This window comes from Saccoglossus kowalevskii, chromosome 3 (assembly GCF_978046115.1).
Source record: "Saccoglossus kowalevskii chromosome 3, keSacKowa6.1, whole genome shotgun sequence".
NCBI lineage: Eukaryota > Metazoa > Hemichordata > Enteropneusta > Harrimaniidae > Saccoglossus > Saccoglossus kowalevskii.
The window spans coordinates 4,205,890-4,227,925 of record NC_140643.1 but is presented as its reverse complement, the minus strand read 5'-3'; the positions used below and the strand labels follow the sequence as shown (position 1 = coordinate 4,227,925).

General features: G+C 34.3%; 1 protein-coding gene across 1 annotated transcript in view; it reads right to left on the bottom strand.

Annotated features, from left to right (window-relative positions):
* Positions 1-22,036, bottom strand: part of LOC100376560 (uncharacterized) — a 146,484-nt gene that overhangs the window by 42,225 nt on the left and 82,223 nt on the right. Inside the window, exons 19-24 of the mRNA XM_085496698.1 lie at positions 14,693-14,817; positions 14,099-14,324; positions 13,588-13,735; positions 11,430-11,596; positions 11,118-11,197; positions 10,678-10,744 (exon numbers count right to left, since the gene is read on the bottom strand). Coding sequence (XP_085352824.1) covers positions 10,678-10,744; positions 11,118-11,197; positions 11,430-11,596; positions 13,588-13,735; positions 14,099-14,324; positions 14,693-14,817 — 813 coding nt within the window. The remainder of the gene's footprint in view (positions 1-10,677; positions 10,745-11,117; positions 11,198-11,429; positions 11,597-13,587; positions 13,736-14,098; positions 14,325-14,692; positions 14,818-22,036) is intronic.

Here is a 22,036-nt window from a genome sequence, read left to right as displayed (position 1 = left end):
GTTTAGTGATTTTAATAGAGCAACACATTTTTCGTTAGATGGATAGAATCTGAAATGGTGAGGAATCCAGTCAGCTCTACAATGCTCATACAATGGACAAAATAGCATATCAAGGAAAGCTTAGAAAGAACTCCCGTGTGCTGAGAGTATTGAAGACATTAATTAAAAATTAATTAAAAATTACTTATATTTGCGATATTGATGGAAAAGCTGAAAACTAATTATGTAAATCAGGTAACTAATATGAACAGATTTGAGTGTAAAACTAATAAGGCCTGCGTAATGAATATCTATGTTATTATTAGAGAATTAATATGAACAAATTTCAACCAAAAATTAATCAGGCCTGTCTATTATCCTAGAGATTTATGTACCAAATTTTATTCAAATGTGATGATCAGTAATTGAAATATCAGTGTTAATTAATATGTTAATTAGGTGATTAATAAGCATAAATTAATAAGCATAAATTAATAAGCATAAATATTTACTAAAAACTAATTGGGTCTCTGCATAGTCCTAGGTTCATTCAAATGTGAAAAAAAGTTTCATTAAAGTCCAATTGGTGGTTCTTTATATATATGTGGAACATTCATGAACAAATTTAACTAATTATGCAAATTAGGTAATTAATATCCACAATTATTTACCGTAAAACTAATCAGGTCTCTGCACAGTCCTTAAGTAACTATGTACCAAGTTTCATTGAAATGTGATGATTACTACTTGAAATATCAAAAGCTGAAAATTAATTAATTATGCAAATTAGGTAATTAATATGTACTGATATTACCCTAAAAACTATCAGGTCTTTGCAGTGCCCTGTGACATCTATGTACCAAGTTTCATTGAAATATGATGATTACTACTTGAAATATCAAAAGCTGAAAATTAATTAATTATGCAAATTAGGTAATTAATATGTACTGATATTACCCTAAAAACTATCAGGTCTTTGCAGTGTCCTATGACATCTATGTACCAAGTTTTATTAAAATGTGATGATTACTACTTGAAATATCAAAAGCTGAAAATTAATTAATTATGCAAATTAGTAATTAATATGTACTGATATTACCCTAAAAACTATCAGGTCTGTGCAGTGTCCTATGACATCTATGTACCAAGTTTTATTAAAATGTGATGATTACTACTTGAAATATCAAAAGCTGAAAATTAATTAATTATGCAAATTAGTAATTAATATGTACTGATATTACCCTAAAAACTATCAGGTCTGTGCAGTGTCCTATGACATCTATGTACCAAGTTTTATTAAAATGTGATGATTACTACCTGAAATATCGAAAGCTGAAAATTAATTAATTATGCAAATTAGGTAATTAATATGTACTGATATTACCCTAAAAACTATCAGGTCTGTGCAGTGTCCTATGACATCTATGTACCAAGTTTTATTAAAATGTGATGATTACTACTTGAAATATCAAAAGCTGAAAATTAATTAATTATGCAAATTAGTAATTAATATGTACTGATATTACCCTAAAAACTATCAGGTCTGTGCAGTGTCCTATGACATCTATGTACCAAGTTTTATTGAAATGTGATGATTACTACCTGAAATATTGAAAGCTGAAAATTGATTAATTATGCAAAATAGGTAATTAATATGTACTCATATTACCCTAAAAACTATCAGGTCTGTACAGTACCCTATGACATCTATGTACCAAGTTTTATTAAAATGTGATGATTACTACTTGAAATATCAAAAGCTGAAAATTAATTAATTATGCAAATTAGTAATTAATATGTACTGATATTACCCTAAAAACTATCAGGTCTTTGCAGTGTCCTATGACATCTATGTACCAAGTTTTATTGAAATGTGATGATTACTACCTGAAATATTGAAAGCTGAAAATTAATTAATTATGCAAAATAGGTAATTAATATGTACTCATATTACCATAAAAACTATCAGGTCTGTGCAGTGTCCTATGACATCTATGTACCAAGTTTTATTAAAATGTGATGATTACTACCTGAAATATCGAAAGCTGAAAATTAATTAATTATGCAAATTAGTAATTAATATGTACTGATATTACCCTAAAAACTATCAGGTCTGTGCAGTGTCCTATGACATCTATGTACCAAGTTTTATTGAAATGTGATGATTACTACCTGAAATATTGAAAGCTGAAAATTGATTAATTATGCAAAATAGGTAATTAATATGTACTCATATTACCCTAAAAACTATCAGGTCTGTACAGTACCCTATGACATCTATGTACCAAGTTTTATTAAAATGTGATGATTACTACTTGAAATATCAAAAGCTGAAAATTAATTAATTATGCAAATTAGTAATTAATATGTACTGATATTACCCTAAAAACTATCAGGTCTGTGCAGTGTCCTATGACATCTATGTACCAAGTTTTATTGAAATGTGATGATTACTACCTGAAATATTGAAAGCTGAAAATTGATTAATTATGCAAAATAGGTAATTAATATGTACTCATATTACCCTAAAAACTATCAGGTCTGTACAGTACCCTATGACATCTATGTACCAAGTTTTATTAAAATGTGATGATTACTACTTGAAATATCAAAAGCTGAAAATTAATTAATTATGCAAATTAGTAATTAATATGTACTGATATTACCCTAAAAACTATCAGGTCTTTGCAGTGTCCTATGACATCTATGTACCAAGTTTTATTGAAATGTGATGATTACTACCTGAAATATTGAAAGCTGAAAATTAATTAATTATGCAAAATAGGTAATTAATATGTACTGATATTACCCTAAAAACTATCAGGTCTGTGCAGTGTCCTATGACATCTATGTACCAAGTTTTATTGAAATGTGATGATTACTACATGAAATATCAAAAGCTGAAAATTAATTAATTATGCAAATTATGTAATTAATATGTACTGATATTACCCTAAAAACCATTAGGTCTGTGCAGTGACCTATGACATCTATGTATCAAGTGTTATTGAAATGTGATGATTAGTACTTGAGATATCAGTAGAAAAGCCAAAAATTGATTAATCATTATGCAAATTAGGTAATTAATATTGCACAGATTTTTACCCAAAACTAATCAAATCTGCGCATTAGGTCAGAGCATCTATGCACCAAGTTTCATCAAAAATCAATGTATGGTTCTTGAGATATCAGTGGAACAGATGGACACACATACACACACACACACACACACACACACACACACACACATACAGACACACTAACTGCAAAGACTCCCATTGTGTGCTTCGCACACGAGAGTCAAAAATAGAATTTATCCTCAATCACCGATATCCTATCCTTTGACAATAAAGACAAATTCTCAGCCGGAGAAGAATTATTGGACTACTATGCCGTCCTGTCTTGCCAGAGCAAATTTATAATTCAAGGTCATAATACATGATAAATACAATTCTGGCTCTAACAAAGATTTGAAGTTAACACGAGTACTTGAGATATTGCTCTGAAACAGCATTAATTAAAACAAGTACTTGTATATATATATAACATGATGTATAACGAATATATAAAATTTGAATAAAATCAGTCAAAGAATTTAAGAGATATGGCTCTAGAAGCCCAATCATTAAAACAAAATGGCCGCCAGTCAGCCATTTTGAATCCAATCTGAAAAATAAAATGACGTGCATTAGGAACCTGTAATGTCTAATGTATGTTATAAGTTTGAACAAAATCCATTCATAAATGCAAGAAATGCTCAATATTTGACAATTTTTTTAGCATAAAAATAGCATTTGGCCACTTAGAAAAGGATCGTCAAACCAATATATCCGTATATCTGTGACATGATGTATAATGAATATTAACAAGCAGCCTATCGGCTGAGATAGCTCCGCTGTTAGCAATGCACATTTCAATTAAAGAACAGAAGATATCATTAGAACATAGTTGAACTCTGGTGACCTTGCCCTTTGTTATATAATATAATTCCCTTTATCATAGTTTGTTTCAATATAAATATGCATTTTCATAATTAATTTTGAATACAAACAAGTTTTGGGGTTGAACCAACAGTGGGGAATCAGTCTACCGAATGTCCTTAAAAGATGTAAATATCTTACAAAAACATTGGTGCCTTATTTGTTTAATTATTTTAAGGAACATAATTTCCAGCTTTATTGAAAGTAATTGAGATATTTTAGAATAAAAACAAATGTCTCAATGCAAAAAAAAAAGTGCTGCATTTAGATGTGAATAGATTCATAAAACATGCAAGATAACAGAAAAATTTAGCTGGCTTTAGTCCAAGTATTTTGTAAAGATTCACTGAGACAAATATGAACTGCCTCATTGTGTGACTACTGTATTATATGAAAAGTAAAAAAAAAAAAAACCCTTTATGAATAGCTATCATGTTGCAAGCTCTGCTTTGTATGCAAATCAACTTAAATAGTTAGTTGGTGTCCAGTGGAGGGAGAAGTCAACAGCACTGTTGCCTCCTGAGAAACTACATCTTCAAACACCGCAATCTCTGAAGTGCGTTTTTAAACTAGTATTATAATCAAAGAAAGCTTAGAAAGAACTCCCATGTGCTGAGAGTATTGGAGACACATTAAATATAATTCGAAATTACTTAGCTGAAAACTAATTATGCAAATCAGAAAATTAATATGACCAGATTTGAGTGTAAAACTAATGAGGTCTGCGCAATGTAACAGAAAATCTATGTCTCCAAGTTTAATTGAAATGTGATTAGAACCAAAAAATTATGAATTATTATGCTTATTAGGGAATTAATATGAACAGATTTTTACCCCAAACTAATTAGGTTTGTACATTGTCCTAGAGCATCTTTATACTAAGTTTCATTGAAATGGAATAATTAGTACCGTGAAAACTCCAAAATTTCGACCCCTCTAAAAATTTGATCGCCTATTTATTTGCCGGGTTTCGGTGTTTTATTTACCTCCAAATTTTCGATTCCACTAAAAATTGCCGACTCATTCTTATTCGAAAATTGCGACCAGTTTTAGTTTTCCCACAAACGAAAAAAAAAACGATGTGAGCGTTCAAACGGGACCTTCCTCGAAGGCATGAATCCGGGTTTCTGATTGACTGAGAGATTTTTATTTTATTGGTAACGAAAATATATTCTAAATAAACGAAGTTTGAAATAAAAACGAACACAAAAATCTCGGCATGCTGCGTTTCTGAATTGTTGATTATTACTGTACTCAGTAGTGATTATAATAATGTACACAAAATAAATTTGTTGAATGGTTATGAAATACAAATAAAAGTCAACTTAGTTTCATCGTAAGCGAATGATTCCGGTCTCGTATAAACGTTTGATGCTGTAGGATATCCGCCATGTTCTCTTAGGTCAAATAGATCAAATCGCTAATTAACCAATCAAAAAGCTGGATGATGCCAACGTGTTCAAATTACCATAGCTTATTTAAATATGTTAATGTTATTGAACGCAATGCGGAAGAGATTGGTGTTGTAGTACGAAGTTTTGGCTTGGATTTTGATGCGAAAACGGCATGATTTTTTTTAAATAAAAAAATTAGTTGTTTTTAAAAAATAAACTGGTCATCTGAAGAATAATTTAACATTGTTCACAGTGATAACAGCTCATTCTCGAAAGGAAGCTTACCCGCTCACGCTAGTCACGATAAAAATCATACACGTGTACTCTTGAATAGACAAACGTCAATGACTACGGTAAAACTTAGACTCTATTTTAGCCGGCAGGATTGATTGAAATGTTCGAAAAATGACGCCAAAATACACCTTAAAAGTCTCATTTTATTTTCTTAAATCACATTTTATTTTTTAATCCAAGGGCGAATTTACGGCAGAATTTGGTCCCTCAAATAAGGGACACGTGAGCTTTGATTCTAACCGGATACATTGCACTGGGTCGGGGAGATAGTTTGCTAAACTTCCATGCATCTTTTGTCCAATGGGTACCTGTACTTCGAACATTCGCAAGTTTTTCTAGGTAGTGCGAGACAGCTTTGTCTTTTGACCTATTAGTTTTGTGCTGACCTCTTCTCCGCGTCTTGATGTTTTGTTTTGCTTGTCATAATACTCACTGATTGATGACTTTGTTTAGATTTTGAGTTACAACTCGGCCACGACCTTTGCTTTTACCGTGAAACATGAGGAAGTTTACGTCAATTGACGGACATTGCATTTTTTAAAAACTAATGAAGCACACTGTCTATCATCCCCATTTTTTCATTTGCTGATTTCTATTCTGAAAAATTCGACCGTCCGAAAATGCACCTTAATTTTGACTCTAAAAACACGTCACATATCTAACACCAATTATTTAAAACCGGTCGAAATTTTGGAGTTTTTACGGTACTTTAGATATCAGTGTGAAAGCTTAAAATTGGTTAATTATGCAAATTAGGTAATTAATATGTACAGATTTTAACCCGCAATTATTCAGGTCTGTCTATTGTTCTACAGCATCCATGTACATTCATTGATATGTGATGTATAGTACCTGAGATATCAGTGTGAAAGTTGGTTAATTATGCAAATTAGGTGATTAATATGCACAAATATTTACCGGAAACTAATTGGGTCTGCATAATTCTAGATTCATTGAAATGTGATGATTAGTACTTTAGATATCAGTAGAAAAGCTGAAAATTAATTATGCAAATTAGGTAATTAATATGCACAATTATTTACCCTAAAACTAATCAGGTCTCTGCATAGTTCTAAAGGATCTATGTACCAAGTTTCATTGAAATGCGATGATTAGTACTTGAGATACCCGTGGAAAAGCTGAAAATTAACTAATTATGCAAATTAGATGATTAATATGCACAAATATTTATCGAAAACAATCAATCTCTGAATAGTCCTTGAGTATGTAAGTACCAAGTTTCATTGAAATGTAATGCTAACTACTTATATCAAATGCTGAAAATTAATTAATTATGCAAATTAGGTAATTAATATGTACTGATATTACCATAAAAACTATCAGGTCTGTGCAGTGTCGTATGACATCTATGTACCAAGTTTCATTGAAATGTGATGATTAGTACTTGAGATATCAGTGGAAAAACCGAAAATTGACTAATCATTATGCAAATTAGGTAATTAGTGTCCACGGATTATTACCAAAAACTAATCAAAACCTAGCATTAGTTCAGAGCATCTATGTACCAAGTTTCATCAAAATCCAATGAGTGGTTGTTTAGATATCAGTGGAACAGTCATGGAACCACTAAAAAATAGCTAATTATCATGCAAATTAGGTAATTAATATGCACGGATTTTTACCAAAAATTAATCAAATCTGCGCACATGTTCAGAGCATCTATGTACCAAGTTTCATCAAAATCCAATGAGTGGTTCTTTAGATATCAGTGGAACAGTCATAGAACAGCTAAAAATTAGCTAATTATCATGCAAATTAGGTAATTAACGAGCATGGATTTTTACCAAAACCTAATCAAATCTGCGCATTGACCCAGAGCATCTATGCACCAAGTTTCATCAAAAACCGATGTATGGTTCTTGAGATAGCAGTGGAACAGTCGGACACACATACACACACACACACATACACACATACACACATACACACATACACACACACATACAGACACACTAACTGCAAAGATTCCCATTTTGTGCTTCGCACATGGGAGTCAAAAACTCTATCATTCTGTTCTAATAGCTGAAACATATTCTTGTGAGTTTTCATTTGTCGAATGAACTGTTTGTCAAATACAGAATACATATATTTTAGAATAATTTTCTTTTTAAAATGTGGATGAAATGTTTTGCTTTTAATGTATTTTTTATGTATTGTTTTTGATTTGATAACTTTTGATTAAACAGATTTTCTATTAGCTTCAGATCTTGATCAAAGTTTGGCACCCAGTTCATAGCAGTGCTTATATTGATTTTCTGACATCTTGTTTTCTGTAAAGATTTTATTGGTAGGTTTGCAAATGTGTATCAGACTGTGCAATCTCTCCATGAGTTGGTTTTGAAACCCAGTATGGGATACTGAGATACATTACCAAGGATATTATCACAAGATAAATCATTTGCTTCATTGAACACATACAACAATGCATATTTCCACTGAGATCAGTGACCTTTGATGTGTATCACCAGTGATCAGTCAAGTAGAAACAGTCAAAATATTTTATCAGATTTTCTCAATTTTTGCATGATATTTTCATACAGGACATCTGTTGTTCAAACTCAGGGAAGACTTATACTGATGAATAAGGTGACCAAGTTTGATAAAGTTTGGAATAGAATTAGTAAAGTTATTATGCACACAATAACAATTATTAACGACGACGACGACAACAACAACGACGACGACGACAGCGCCGGACAAAATTTTTCCCTTAATATACCTTTCCCTTCCATCTTTGATGGTACGGGCAAGGTAAAAATGAACAATATGTATAGTATCAAAGCAATCGGATTTACAGTTTTTAACAAGAAGTCGAAAATATCACTTTCTACCAAAAATGACAAAAATATTCACCAAAATTAGAGAATTAAAGATATCATCACGAAATGAACAAACCTGAGAGAGGTCCACATGTAGTCCCAATATATATAATATCAAAGCAATTGGACTTGCGGTTTTTAACAAGAAGTCGAAAATATCACTTTCTACCAAATATGACAAAAATATTCACCAAAATTAGAGAATTGAAGATATCATCATGAAATGAACAAATCTGAGAGAGGTCTACCCAAGATACATATACACGAAGTATCAAAGCATTCAGGCTTGTAGTTTTCAAGAAGAAGTCGAAAAAGTAAAACATTGACACGGACGACGATGGACGACACCGGACAATCACTCATATCTGACGAAGTCGACAGCGGAGCTAAAAATATGAACATAATCAGTCAAAACAAGTCAGACATATGGGTCTGGAAACCCATTCATTAAAACAAAATGGCCGTCAGACAGCCATTTTGAATCTGACCTGAAAAATAAAATGATGTGCATGAGGAACCCATAATGTCTAATATATGTACCAAGTTTGAACAAAAACCATCCGTAAACAGCTGGGAAATGCTTGATTTTGATGATTTTTTAGCACAATAATGGCCACCATTCGGCCATTTTTAATAGAATCGTCAAACCACTATATCTGTATATCTATGACATGATCTATAACGAATATTTAAAATTTGAACATAATCAGTCAAAGCAAGTCAGAGATATGGAACTAGAACCACATTCATTAAAACAAAATGGCCGCCAGTCGGCCATTTTGAATCTTATCTGAAAAACAAAATGATGTGCATCAAGGTCCTATAATGTCTAACGTATATTCCAATTTTGAACAAAATCCATCTGTAAACATTTTAAGCACAAAAATGGACGCCATTCGGCCATCTTGAATCAGATTGTGAAACAAATTGATGTGCATATGTATAATATCATGTATAATGTATGTGTGAAGTTTGATTGTGATTGATCCAGGCACTTCTAAGATACAGATTCGGACGCACGCACAGACGCACGCACGGACACACAGAGGTCAAAACATAAGTCCCCGTTTTCGGACTGCGTTCAAACGGGGACTAATAACAACGCAATCTACCTGATTTGTGAAATAAACCCAAGAAAATGTTGCTGTCTCTAACTATTAGGGTTATTACAATTCCAAAACCATATCGATACAGTAACTCTCTGATCTTTGTTTTATAATAGGCCCTAGGATACCGGTGCATATCCATTTTTAAAAGTTTCAACCAGTATGAAATGCAACGTTTCATGTAAGTACAGAACGTAGTTTAACTCTGGTGACCATGCCCTTTGATATATAATATTATTCCCTTTATCATAGTTTGTTTCAATATGAATATGCATTGTCATAATTAATTTCGAATACAAACAAGTTTTGGGGTTGAAACAACAGTGGAGAATCAGTCTACCAAATGTCCTTGATAGATGTAAATATCTTACAAAAACATTGGTGCTTAATTTGTTTAAATTATTTTAAGAGACATAATTTCCAGCTTTATTCAAAGTAATTCAGATATTTTAGTATGAAAACAAATGCCTCATCTCAGAAAAAAAGTACTGCATTTAGATGTGAATAGATTCATAAAACATGCAAGATAACAGAAAATCTTAGCTGGCTTTTGTCCAAGTATTTTGTACAGGTGTATGTCAAAAATTAATGATTCACTGAGACAAATATGAACTACCTTATTATATTCATTGTGTTACTACTGATTCATTAAATGAAGAGTCAAAAAAAAACACCCTCTATGAATAGCTATCATGTTGCAAGCTCTGCTTTGTATGCAAATCAACTTAAATAGTTAGTTGGTGTCCAGTGGAGAGAGAAGTCAACAGTACTGTTGCCTCCTGCGAATCTACATCTTCAAACACTGCAATCTTTGTTTTTGAAGTGCGTTTTTAAATTAGTACAGAACATTTTCTCCTTAATATACCTTTCCCTTCCATCTTTGATGGTACGGGCAAGGTAAAAATGGGTAATCTCCCGCATTTGCCTAAAAGTACTTCAGTATTTACATTAGAGTTAACTTCTAATAAAAATCTACAAAAAATAAATTGCACCCTCTCCACAATTACGTAGTACTCATAACCCCATATTTCGGCCCAATAACAAATTAACAAATTAACAAATTTTATGTTAGGATATCGATTACCTTTTCATGTAAGAAAAACGTGTTTTGATATAAGCTAACTGGGTTGTTTGGAAAGAACGTCTCATAACTGAAAAATAAACAAGAAAATTAGAACCAATTTACCAACAGAATATGTGTGTGTTAAAGTGTCTGTGAAATGCTACTAACACGTTAATGTTTAAGTGATATTTGTGAAAAAAAAATTATAATAAATTGTATAGAAGTAAAATTAATAAGATCCACTGTACAATCAGAAGGTGGGATATGCTCATAAAAAATATTTCATGAAACTATGGAAACCAAGCAAGCTGCTATCAAGTATTAACCTGAATCGCGCAATCTCCCTCCCCCTTTTTGCCGAAAAAGAGAACTCAATTTAGTGTTTTATTTTGTAAAGTTTACGTTCATGTTTAAAGTTCTAATGTTATGACTGTAAGTTTAACAAATTTAGACTGACTTACTCATCTTCTGTATTATCAACATAGTGAAATAATAGATGCTTTTGTATGCATAAATATCTCCAACCAATTGCTTTGTACATCTGAAAAATTAAATCAGAGAAAAGTATGTCATCAAGGGGTAATGTTGACTCCTGTCCAGTTTGAATTCTCATGAATGTAAACAATGCACTAAGCAGATGAAGTGTTAATTGAAAGAAACTCAATATTTATATAGTTTAATGTGCATGTATGCAAGCAGTGAAAATAAATTGGCATAATAGTAATTCAATTTGAATATGGTTCCCAAAATAACCATGTTGTCTCAACACTCACTTTGATATAAACTGCTTGCTTTGCCTCAATAGCTTTGGACAGTTCTAATTCAAAACCACTGCTTTTCTTTTTGATGTCCTCAATACTCCATCTAGAATGTTCACCAATGTACAATCCCATAACAACCACTGAACCATTATCATTTTCACGAAACAAATACTCTCGAACTATAGGATAAACAAGTAATCACATTACATACTTGTAGTCAAGTGAGTTCTCAGCAATATATAAAGTTTGAACATGAATGGTCAGAATGTCAGAGAGAGATAGATTCACTAAAACAAATTGTATGATATATTTTCAGTGTGATTTAGTTGTTTATTTGGAATCTATTATGTATGTGTAGTTTAATTGTAGTTTATTTTAAAAAGCTTTAATACAGCAATTACCAAATTTCATTAAAGGATTATTCTATTCTATTCTATATATACCTGAAGTTTGAACATGATAACTCAGGACATGTCAAAGATAATAGCTCTAGAATAAAATAGCTGCCAGTCCATCAGGTTCCTAATTTGTACAATGTTGTACCAAGAGCGAAACATAAATCACCAAAATCTGGTTCCGGAATGGCAGAAATGCTCAATTTCGATGAATTTTAAATATTAAAATGTGCAACATGATGTATTATAAATATGTAAAGTTTGAAAATGTCTGAGGATGTCTCAGATATACATGTAGCTCTTTTGTTAAACCAAAATGGGAACCAGGCAGCCATTTTTAATTTTATCAGAAAAACAAAATGACATGCATCTAGGCCGCATAATATACCAAGTTTGAATAAAATCTGTCCATACATGACCAAGATACGGTTTTGGAATTATAGCAGAAATTCTTGATTTCGATCATTTTTTAACACAAAAATAGTTGACATTTAGCCATCTTGAATTGGATCATGAAACAAAAAGACAAGCATGTCGCATGAACGAGCCAGGCATGTCGCATGAACGAGCCAGGCATGTCGCATGAACGAGCCAGGCATGTCGCATGAACGAGCCAGGCATGTCGCATGAACGAGCCAGGCATGTCGCATGAACGAGCCAGGCATGTCGCATGAACGAGCCAGGCATGTCGCATGAACGAGCCAGGCATGTCGCATGAACGAGCCAGGCATGTCGCATGAACGAGCCAGGCATGTCGCATGAACGAGCCAGGCATGTCGCATGAACGAGCCAGGCATGTCGCATGAACGAGCCAGGCATGTCGCATGAACGAGCCAGGCATGTCGCATGAACGAGCCAGGCATGTCGCATGAACGAGCCAGGCATGTCGCATGAACGAGCCAGGCATGTCGCATGAACGAGCCAGGCATGTCGCATGAACGAGCCAGGCATGTCGCATGAACGAGCCAGGCATGTCGCATGAACGAGCCAGGCATGTCGCATGAACGAGCCAGGCATGTCGCATGAACGAGCCAGGCATGTCGCATGAACGAGCCAGGCATGTCGCATGAACGAGCCAGGCATGTCGCATGAACGAGCCAGGCATGTCGCATGAACGAGCCAGGCATGTCGCATGAACGAGCCAGGCATGTCGCATGAACGAGCCAGGCATGTCGCATGAACGAGCCAGGCATGTCGCATGAACGAGCCAGGCATGTCGCATGAACGAGCCAGGCATGTCGCATGAACGAGCCAGGCATGTCGCATGAACGAGCCAGGCATGTCGCATGAACGAGCCAGGCATGTCCCAGATACAGGTGGATGCACAGACACACTCATAGCAGTCAAAACATAAATTCCTGTTTTCGGACTGCATCTAATACAAGCAGCCTGTTGGCTGAAATAGCTCTGCTGTTAGCAATGCACATTACAATTAAAGAACTGAAGATATCATTAGAAAATAAACAATATGTATAGTATCAAAGCAATCGAACTTGCTGTTTTCAGCAAGAATTCTAAAATATCACTTTTCACTAAAAATGACAAACATGTTAATCAAAATTAGAGAATTGAATATATCATTACGAAATGAACAAATCTGAGTGAGGTCGACTCAGGGTGGGAGGAGTGGTGTTTGCGTTCAGCTGATAGCCCTTGTGGAGAGGGGTGTCTAGATCTGCACTGAGCTCATAGCATCTATCTTGGGAGAGGGGTGTCTAGATCTGCACTGAGCTCATAGCATCTATCTTGGGAGAGGGGTGTCTATCAATACTTACCAATATCAATGTAAATAAGAATAGCTTCACCATGGCAACCTATTGGTCCTTTAAAATAACAGTGTTCATGTAGATCTAGTTTGATTATATATGGCATTAACTGTCCATACCAAGGTGACCATCCACTGACAGCAAACACCATTGCAATCTACAATATATTAAGCCATTAACAAAAATGGGTAAATCTAGAATTGAAAAAAAAAACACTAAACTAATGTACCACAACAAATCCCTAAAGTCATTGTGGTACAAAGGCAATGACTTTAGAATCACAATCAGAGGCTTAAATCTTGTTGGTTAATGATTTTCTTGGGCAAAGCACTTTTCAGCTTCTTTCCATCTAGGAGTAAATGGGAATCTGGTAGGGTAGGGATCGTTGTGCATGAGCACAGGTTGTCTGCTCTCCAGGGAGTGAAAGAAGGTTTGAGGATTGAGGTAATAATATAATATCTGAATATATGGCTGTATATCAATATCTACACATTATTATTATTTATGATATTAAACTCACCTTGAACTGACCTTTTCTTTGTGGGAACTCAGTATTCACAAATTGCTTTGCAATGATTACCACCTTTTGAAAGTTTGGCACATCAATACATGTGAGAGCTGTTTGAAGACCATACACATCACAGCCAGCTAAGTGATATACATAGTTCTCAGCATCTACCAATTTACCCCCCGAATGTAGTATTTTAGATTTAATTTGATCATTACTTTCACCCCATAGAGTCATCCTGTAAGGAACAAACTAATTAAGAATGAGGTGTACTTTCTTAATCACATTTATATAATTAGCTATTATTTATAATTAAGATGACATTTAACCTTTTCACCACCAGAATTTCAAGCCCAATTTTTCTACACTTTTTTATCACATTCTTCAATATTTCTGGAAATGAACTCTACTTCTGGAAATGAACCCTAATTCTTGAGCCAAATCTGGTTAACTTTTTTGATTCATTCATGAAAAGATTTTTGCCTAAAAACAGAATTTTTGGTCAAAATATTATGACAAACTGTGCCTCAAAGATGCATCTCATTAAACAGAATATGTTACATAAACAACACTTGCATTATAGAATAGTAATTTGTATTTACTTACTTCATACCAGCTTGTCTAAACAATGATAACAATCTGGGATATGGATTAGGAGGTAAATGCTGCTCAGACAACAACTCGGATAAAAAGCTCTCGTACATCAAGTCAACTTTAGTGTCCATTAAATACTGTGAAAAAATAATTATAAAAATTGTGTGTAGAGAATAAAAAATGGCTGTCCACACACACTGCAGTACATGCACTGAACAATTACCATATCTTAAAGATCATTACTACCTATAAACACTAATGGAGTTACTGTTAGTAATCACAAGAGCCTAATACAATTATAATCGAATAAACCACAAGACACTAAATTTAATAATCTATCAACTATACATGTAGTAAGCCACAAGAACCCAGGCACAAGATTTAATAAATGATCAACTGTAGTAAGCCACAAGAACCAAGGTACTAGATTTAATAAATGATCAACTGTAGTAAGCCACAAGAATTCAGGCACTAAATGTAATAGTCAACTTAACTATAGTAAGCCACAAGAATTCAGGCACTAAATGTAATGGTCAACTTAACTATAGTAAGCCACACGAACCCAGGCACTAAATGTAAAAGTCAACTTAACTATAGTAAGCCACACGAACCCAGGCACTAAATGTAATGGTCAACTTAACTATAGTAAGCCACAAGAACCCAGGCACTAAATGTAAAAGTCAACTTAACTATAGTAAGCCACAAGAACCCAGGCACTAAATGTAATAGTCAACTTAACTATAGTAAGCCACAAGAACCCAGGCACTAAATGTAAAAGTCAACTTAACTATAGTAAGCCACAAGAACCCAGGCACTAAATGTAATAGTCAACTTAACTATAGTAAGCCACAAGAACCCAGGCACTAAATGTAATAGTCAACTTAACTATAGTAAGCCACACGAACCCAGGCACTAAATGTAATAGTCAACTTAACTATAGTTAGCCACAAGAACCCAGGCACTAAATGTAATATAGTCAACTTAACTATAGTAAGCCACACGAACCCAGGCACTAAATGTAATAGTCAACTTAACAATAGTAAGCCACAAGAATCCAGGCACTAAATGTAATGGTCAACTTAACTATAGTAAGCCACAAGAACCCAGGCACTAAATGTAAAAGTCAACTTAACTATAGTAAGCCACAAAAACCCAGGCACTAAATGTAATAGTCAACTTAACTATAGTAAGCCACAAGAACCCAGGCACTAAATGTAATAGTCAACTTAACAATAGTAAGCCACAAAAACCCAGGCACTAAATTAATAGTCAACTTAACTATAGTAAGCCACACGAACCCAGGCACTAAATGTAATAGTCAACTTAACTATAGTAAGCCACAAGAACCCAGGCACTAAATGTAATAGTCAACTTAACTATAGTAAGCCACACGAACCCAGGCACTAAATGTAATAGTCAACTTAACTATAGTAAGCCACACGAACCCAGGCACTAAATGTGATAGTCAACTTAAAGGGGAACCGCTCAATCCCATGGATTGCACCAAAGAATCATGGGACACTATTGTTTATGTTGTTTACAATGTTAATCTATCTTTTGTTATCCATTGTTATTTTAATCCAGAAAGTAAATTTGTTGTGAAATTAATCTTAACTGGAAGGTGCCCCTTTAACAATAGTAAGCCACACGAACCCAGGCACTAAATGTAATAGTCAACTTAACTATAGTAAGCCACACGAACCCAGGCACTAAATGTAATAGTCAACTTAACTATAGTAAGCCACAAGAACCCAGGCACTAAATGTAATAGTCAACTTAACTATAGTAAGCCACAAGAACCCAGGCACGAAATGTAATGGTCAACTTAACTATAGTAAGCCACACGAACCCAGGCACTAAATGTAAAAGTCAACTTAACTATAGTAAGCCACAAGAACCCAGGCACTAAATGTAATAGTCAACTTAACAATAGTAAGCCACAAGAATCCAGGCACTAAATGTAATGGTCAACTTAACTATAGTAAGCCACAAGAACCCAGGCACTAAATGTAAAAGTCAACTTAACTATAGTAAGCCACAAAAACCCAGGCACTAAATGTAATAGTCAACTTAACTATATATAGTAAGCCACACGAACCCAGGCACTAAATGTAATAGTCAACTTAACTATAGTAAGCCACAAGAACCCAGGCACTAAATGTAATAGTCAACTTAACTATAGTAAGCCACAAGAACCCAGGCACGAAATGTAATGGTCAACTTAACTATAGTAAGCCACACGAACCCAGGCACTAAATGTAAAAGTCAACTTAACTATAGTAAGCCACAAGAACCCAGGCACTAAATGTAATAGTCAACTTAACAATAGTAAGCCACAAGAATCCAGGCACTAAATGTAATGGTCAACTTAACTATAGTAAGCCACAAGAACCCAGGCACTAAATGTAAAAGTCAACTTAACTATAGTAAGCCACAAAAACCCAGGCACTAAATGTAATAGTCAACTTAACTATAGTAAGCCACACGAACCCAGGCACTAAATGTAATAGTCAACTTAACAATAGTAAGCCACAAAAACCCAGGCACTAAATTAATAGTCAACTTAACTATAGTAAGCCACACGAACCCAGGCACTAAATGTAATAGTCAACTTAACTATAGTAAGCCACACAAACCCAGGCACGAAATGTAATAGTCAACTTAAAGGGGAACCGCTCAATCCCATGGATTGCACCAAAGAATCATGGGACACTATTGTTTATGTTGTTTACAATGTTAATCTATCTTTTGTTATCCATTGTTATTTTAATCCAGAAAGTAAATTTGTTGTTAAATTAATCTTAACTGGAAGGTGCCCCTTTAACAATAGTAAGCCACACGAACCCAGGCACTAAATGTAATACTGTAGAATACTTTATTTTCGCTTGGAATTTATTTTCGCTATTTTCGCTGAAGGGGTGATTCTGTGAAAATAAAATCCAGCGAATATACTTTTTTCCTATATTTCACATTAAACTCATCAAAAATCAGTGAAAATAAATTCCATATAAAACGCCCAAAAAGCCTTTTCAGCAAAAATTAATTCCAGCGAAAATAATGTATTTTACAGTAGTCAACTTAACTATAGTAAGCCACAAGAACCCAGGCACTAAATGTAATAGTCAACTTAACTATAGTAAGCCACAAGAACCCAGGCACTAAATGTAATAGTCAACTTAACTATAGTAAGCCACAAAAACCCAGGCACTAAATGTAATGGTCAACTTAACTATAGTAAGCCACAAGAACCCAGGCACTAAATGTAATGGTCAACTTAACAATAGTAAGCCACAAGAACCCAGGCACTAAATGTAAAAGTCAACTTAACTATAGTAAGCCACAAGAACCCAGGCACTAAATGTAATGGTCAACTTAACTATAGTAAGCCACAAGAACCCAGGCACTAAATGCAAAAGTCAACTTAACTATAGTAAGCCACAAAAACCCAGGCACTAAATGTAAAAGTCAACTTAACTATAGTAAGCCACAAGAACCCAGGCACTAAATGTAATAGTCAACTTAACTATAGTAAGCCACAAGAACCCAGGCACTAAATGTAATAGTCAACTTAACTATAGTAAGCCACAAGAACCCAGGCACTAAATGTAAAAGTCAACTTAACTATAGTAAGCCACAAGAACCCAGGCACTAAATGTAATAGTCAACTTAACTATAGTAAGCCACAAGAACCCAGGCACTAAATGTAAAAGTCAACTTAACTATAGTAAGCCACACGAACCCAGGCACTAAATGTAATAGTCAACTTAACAATAGTGAGCCACAAGAACCCAGGCACTAAATGTAAAAGTCAACTTAACTATAGTAAGCCACAAAAACCCAGGCACTAAATGTAATATTCAACTTAACTATAGTAAGCCACAAAAACCCAGGCACTAAATGTAATATTCAACTTAACTATAGTAAGCCACAAAAACCCAGGCACTAAATGTAATAGTCAACTTAACTATAGTAAGCCATACGAACCCAGGCACTAAATGTAATAGTCAACTTAACAATAGTAAGCCACAAAAACCCAGGCACTAAATTAATAGTCAACTTAACTATAGTAAGCCACACAAACCCAGGCACTAAATGTAAAAGTCAACTTAACTATAGTAAGCCACAAAAACCCAGGCACTAAATGTAATAGTCAACTTAACTATAGTAAGCCACACGAACCCAGGCACTAAATGTAATAGTCAACTTAACAATAGTAAGCCACAAAAACCCAGGCACTAAATTAATAGTCAACTTAACTATAGTAAGCCACACGAACCCAGGCACTAAATGTAATACTGTGGAATACTTTATTTTCGCTGGAATTAATTTTCGCTGAAAAGGCATTTTGGGCGTTTTGCTTGGAATTTATTTTCACTGATTTTTCATGAGTTTAATGTGAAATATAGGAAAAAAAGTATATTCGCTGGATTTTATTTTCACGGAATCATCCCTTCAGCGAAAATAGCGAAAATAAATTCCAACCGAAAATAAAGTATTCTACAGTAGTCAACTTAACTATAGTAAGCCACACAAACCCAGGCACTAAATGTAATAGTCAACTTAACTATAGTAAGCCACAAGAACCCAGGCACGAAATGTAATGGTCAACTTAACTATAGTAAGCCACACGAACCCAGGCACTAAATGTAAAAGTCAACTTAACTATAGTAAGCCACAAGAACCCAGGCACTAAATGTAATAGTCAACTTAACAATAGTAAGCCACAAGAATCCAGGCACTAAATGTAATGGTCAACTTAACTATAGTAAGCCACAAGAACCCAGGCACTAAATGTAAAAGTCAACTTAACTATAGTAAGCCACAAAAACCCAGGCACTAAATGTAATAGTCAACTTAACTATATATAGTAAGCCACACGAACCCAGGCACTAAATGTAATAGTCAACTTAACTATAGTAAGCCACAAGAACCCAGGCACTAAATGTAATAGTCAACTTAACTATAGTAAGCCACAAGAACCCAGGCACGAAATGTAATGGTCAACTTAACTATAGTAAGCCACACGAACCCAGGCACTAAATGTAAAAGTCAACTTAACTATAGTAAGCCACAAGAACCCAGGCACTAAATGTAATAGTCAACTTAACAATAGTAAGCCACAAGAATCCAGGCACTAAATGTAATGGTCAACTTAACTATAGTAAGCCACAAGAACCCAGGCACTAAATGTAAAAGTCAACTTAACTATAGTAAGCCACAAAAACCCAGGCACTAAATGTAATAGTCAACTTAACTATAGTAAGCCACACGAACCCAGGCACTAAATGTAATAGTCAACTTAACAATAGTAAGCCACAAAAACCCAGGCACTAAATTAATAGTCAACTTAACTATAGTAAGCCACACGAACCCAGGCACTAAATGTAATAGTCAACTTAACTATAGTAAGCCACACAAACCCAGGCACTAAATGTAATAGTCAACTTAACAATAGTAAGCCACAAAAACCCAGGCACTAAATGTAATAGTCAACTTAACAATAGTAAGCCACAAAAACCCAGGCACTAAATTAATAGTCAACTTAACTATAGTAAGCCACACGAACCCAGGCACTAAATGTAATAGTCAACTTAACTATAGTAAGCCACACAAACCCAGGCACTAAATGTAATAGTCAACTTAACTATAGTAAGCCACACAAACCCAGGCACTAAATGTAATAGTCAACTTAAAGGGGAACCGCTCAATCCCATGGATTGCACCAAAGAATCATGGAACACTATTGTTTATGTTGTTTACAATGTTAATCTATCTTTTGTTATCCATTGTTATTTTAATCCAGAAAGTAAATTTGTTGTTAAATTAATCTTAACTGGAAGGTGCCCCTTTAACAATAGTAAGCCACACGAACCCAGGCACTAAATGTAATACTGTAGAATACTTTATTTTCGCTTGGAATTTATTTTCGCTATTTTCGCTGAAGGGGTGATTCTGTGAAAATAAAATCCAGCGAATATACTTTTTTCCTATATTTCACATTAAACTCATCAAAAATCAGTGAAAATAAATTCCATATAAAACGCCCAAAAAGCCTTTTCAGCAAAAATTAATTCCAGCGAAAATAATGTATTTTACAGTAGTCAACTTAACTATAGTAAGCCACAAGAACCCAGGCACTAAATGTAATAGTCAACTTAACTATAGTAAGCCACAAGAACCCAGGCACTAAATGTAATAGTCAACTTAACTATAGTAAGCCACAAAAACCCAGGCACTAAATGTAATGGTCAACTTAACTATAGTAAGCCACAAGAACCCAGGCACTAAATGTAATGGTCAACTTAACAATAGTAAGCCACAAGAACCCAGGCACTAAATGTAAAAGTCAACTTAACTATAGTAAGCCACAAGAACCCAGGCACTAAATGTAATGGTCAACTTAACTATAGTAAGCCACAAGAACCCAGGCACTAAATGCAAAAGTCAACTTAACTATAGTAAGCCACAAAAACCCAGGCACTAAATGTAAAAGTCAACTTAACTATAGTAAGCCACAAGAACCCAGGCACTAAATGTAATAGTCAACTTAACTATAGTAAGCCACAAGAACCCAGGCACTAAATGTAATAGTCAACTTAACTATAGTAAGCCACAAGAACCCAGGCACTAAATGTAAAAGTCAACTTAACTATAGTAAGCCACAAGAACCCAGGCACTAAATGTAAAAGTCAACTTAACTATAGTAAGCCACACGAACCCAGGCACTAAATGTAATAGTCAACTTAACAATAGTGAGCCACAAGAACCCAGGCACTAAATGTAAAAGTCAACTTAACTATAGTAAGCCACAAGAACCCAGGCACTAAATGTAATGGTCAACTTAACTATAGTAAGCCACAAGAACCCAGGCACTAAATGTAATGGTCAACTTAACTATAGTAAGCCACACGAACCCAGGCACTAAATGTAATAGTCAACTTAACAATAGTAAGCCACAAAAACCCAGGCACTAAATGTAAAAGTCAACTTAACTATAGTAAGCCACAAGAACCCAGGCACTAAATGTAATGGTCAACTTAACTATAGTAAGCCACAAGAACCCAGGCACTAAATGTAAAAGTCAACTTAACTATAGTAAGCCACAAGAACCCAGGCACTAAATGTAAAAGTGAACTTAACTATAGTAAGCCACAAGAACCCAGGCACTAAATGTAAAAGTCAACTTAACTATAGTAAGCCACAAGAACCCAGGCACTAAATGTAAAAGTCAACTTAACTATAGTAAGCCACAAGAACCCAGGCACTAAATGTAATGGTCAACTTAACTATAGTAAGCCACAAGAACCCAGGCACTAAATGTAAAAGTCAACTTAACTATAGTAAGCCACAAAAAAC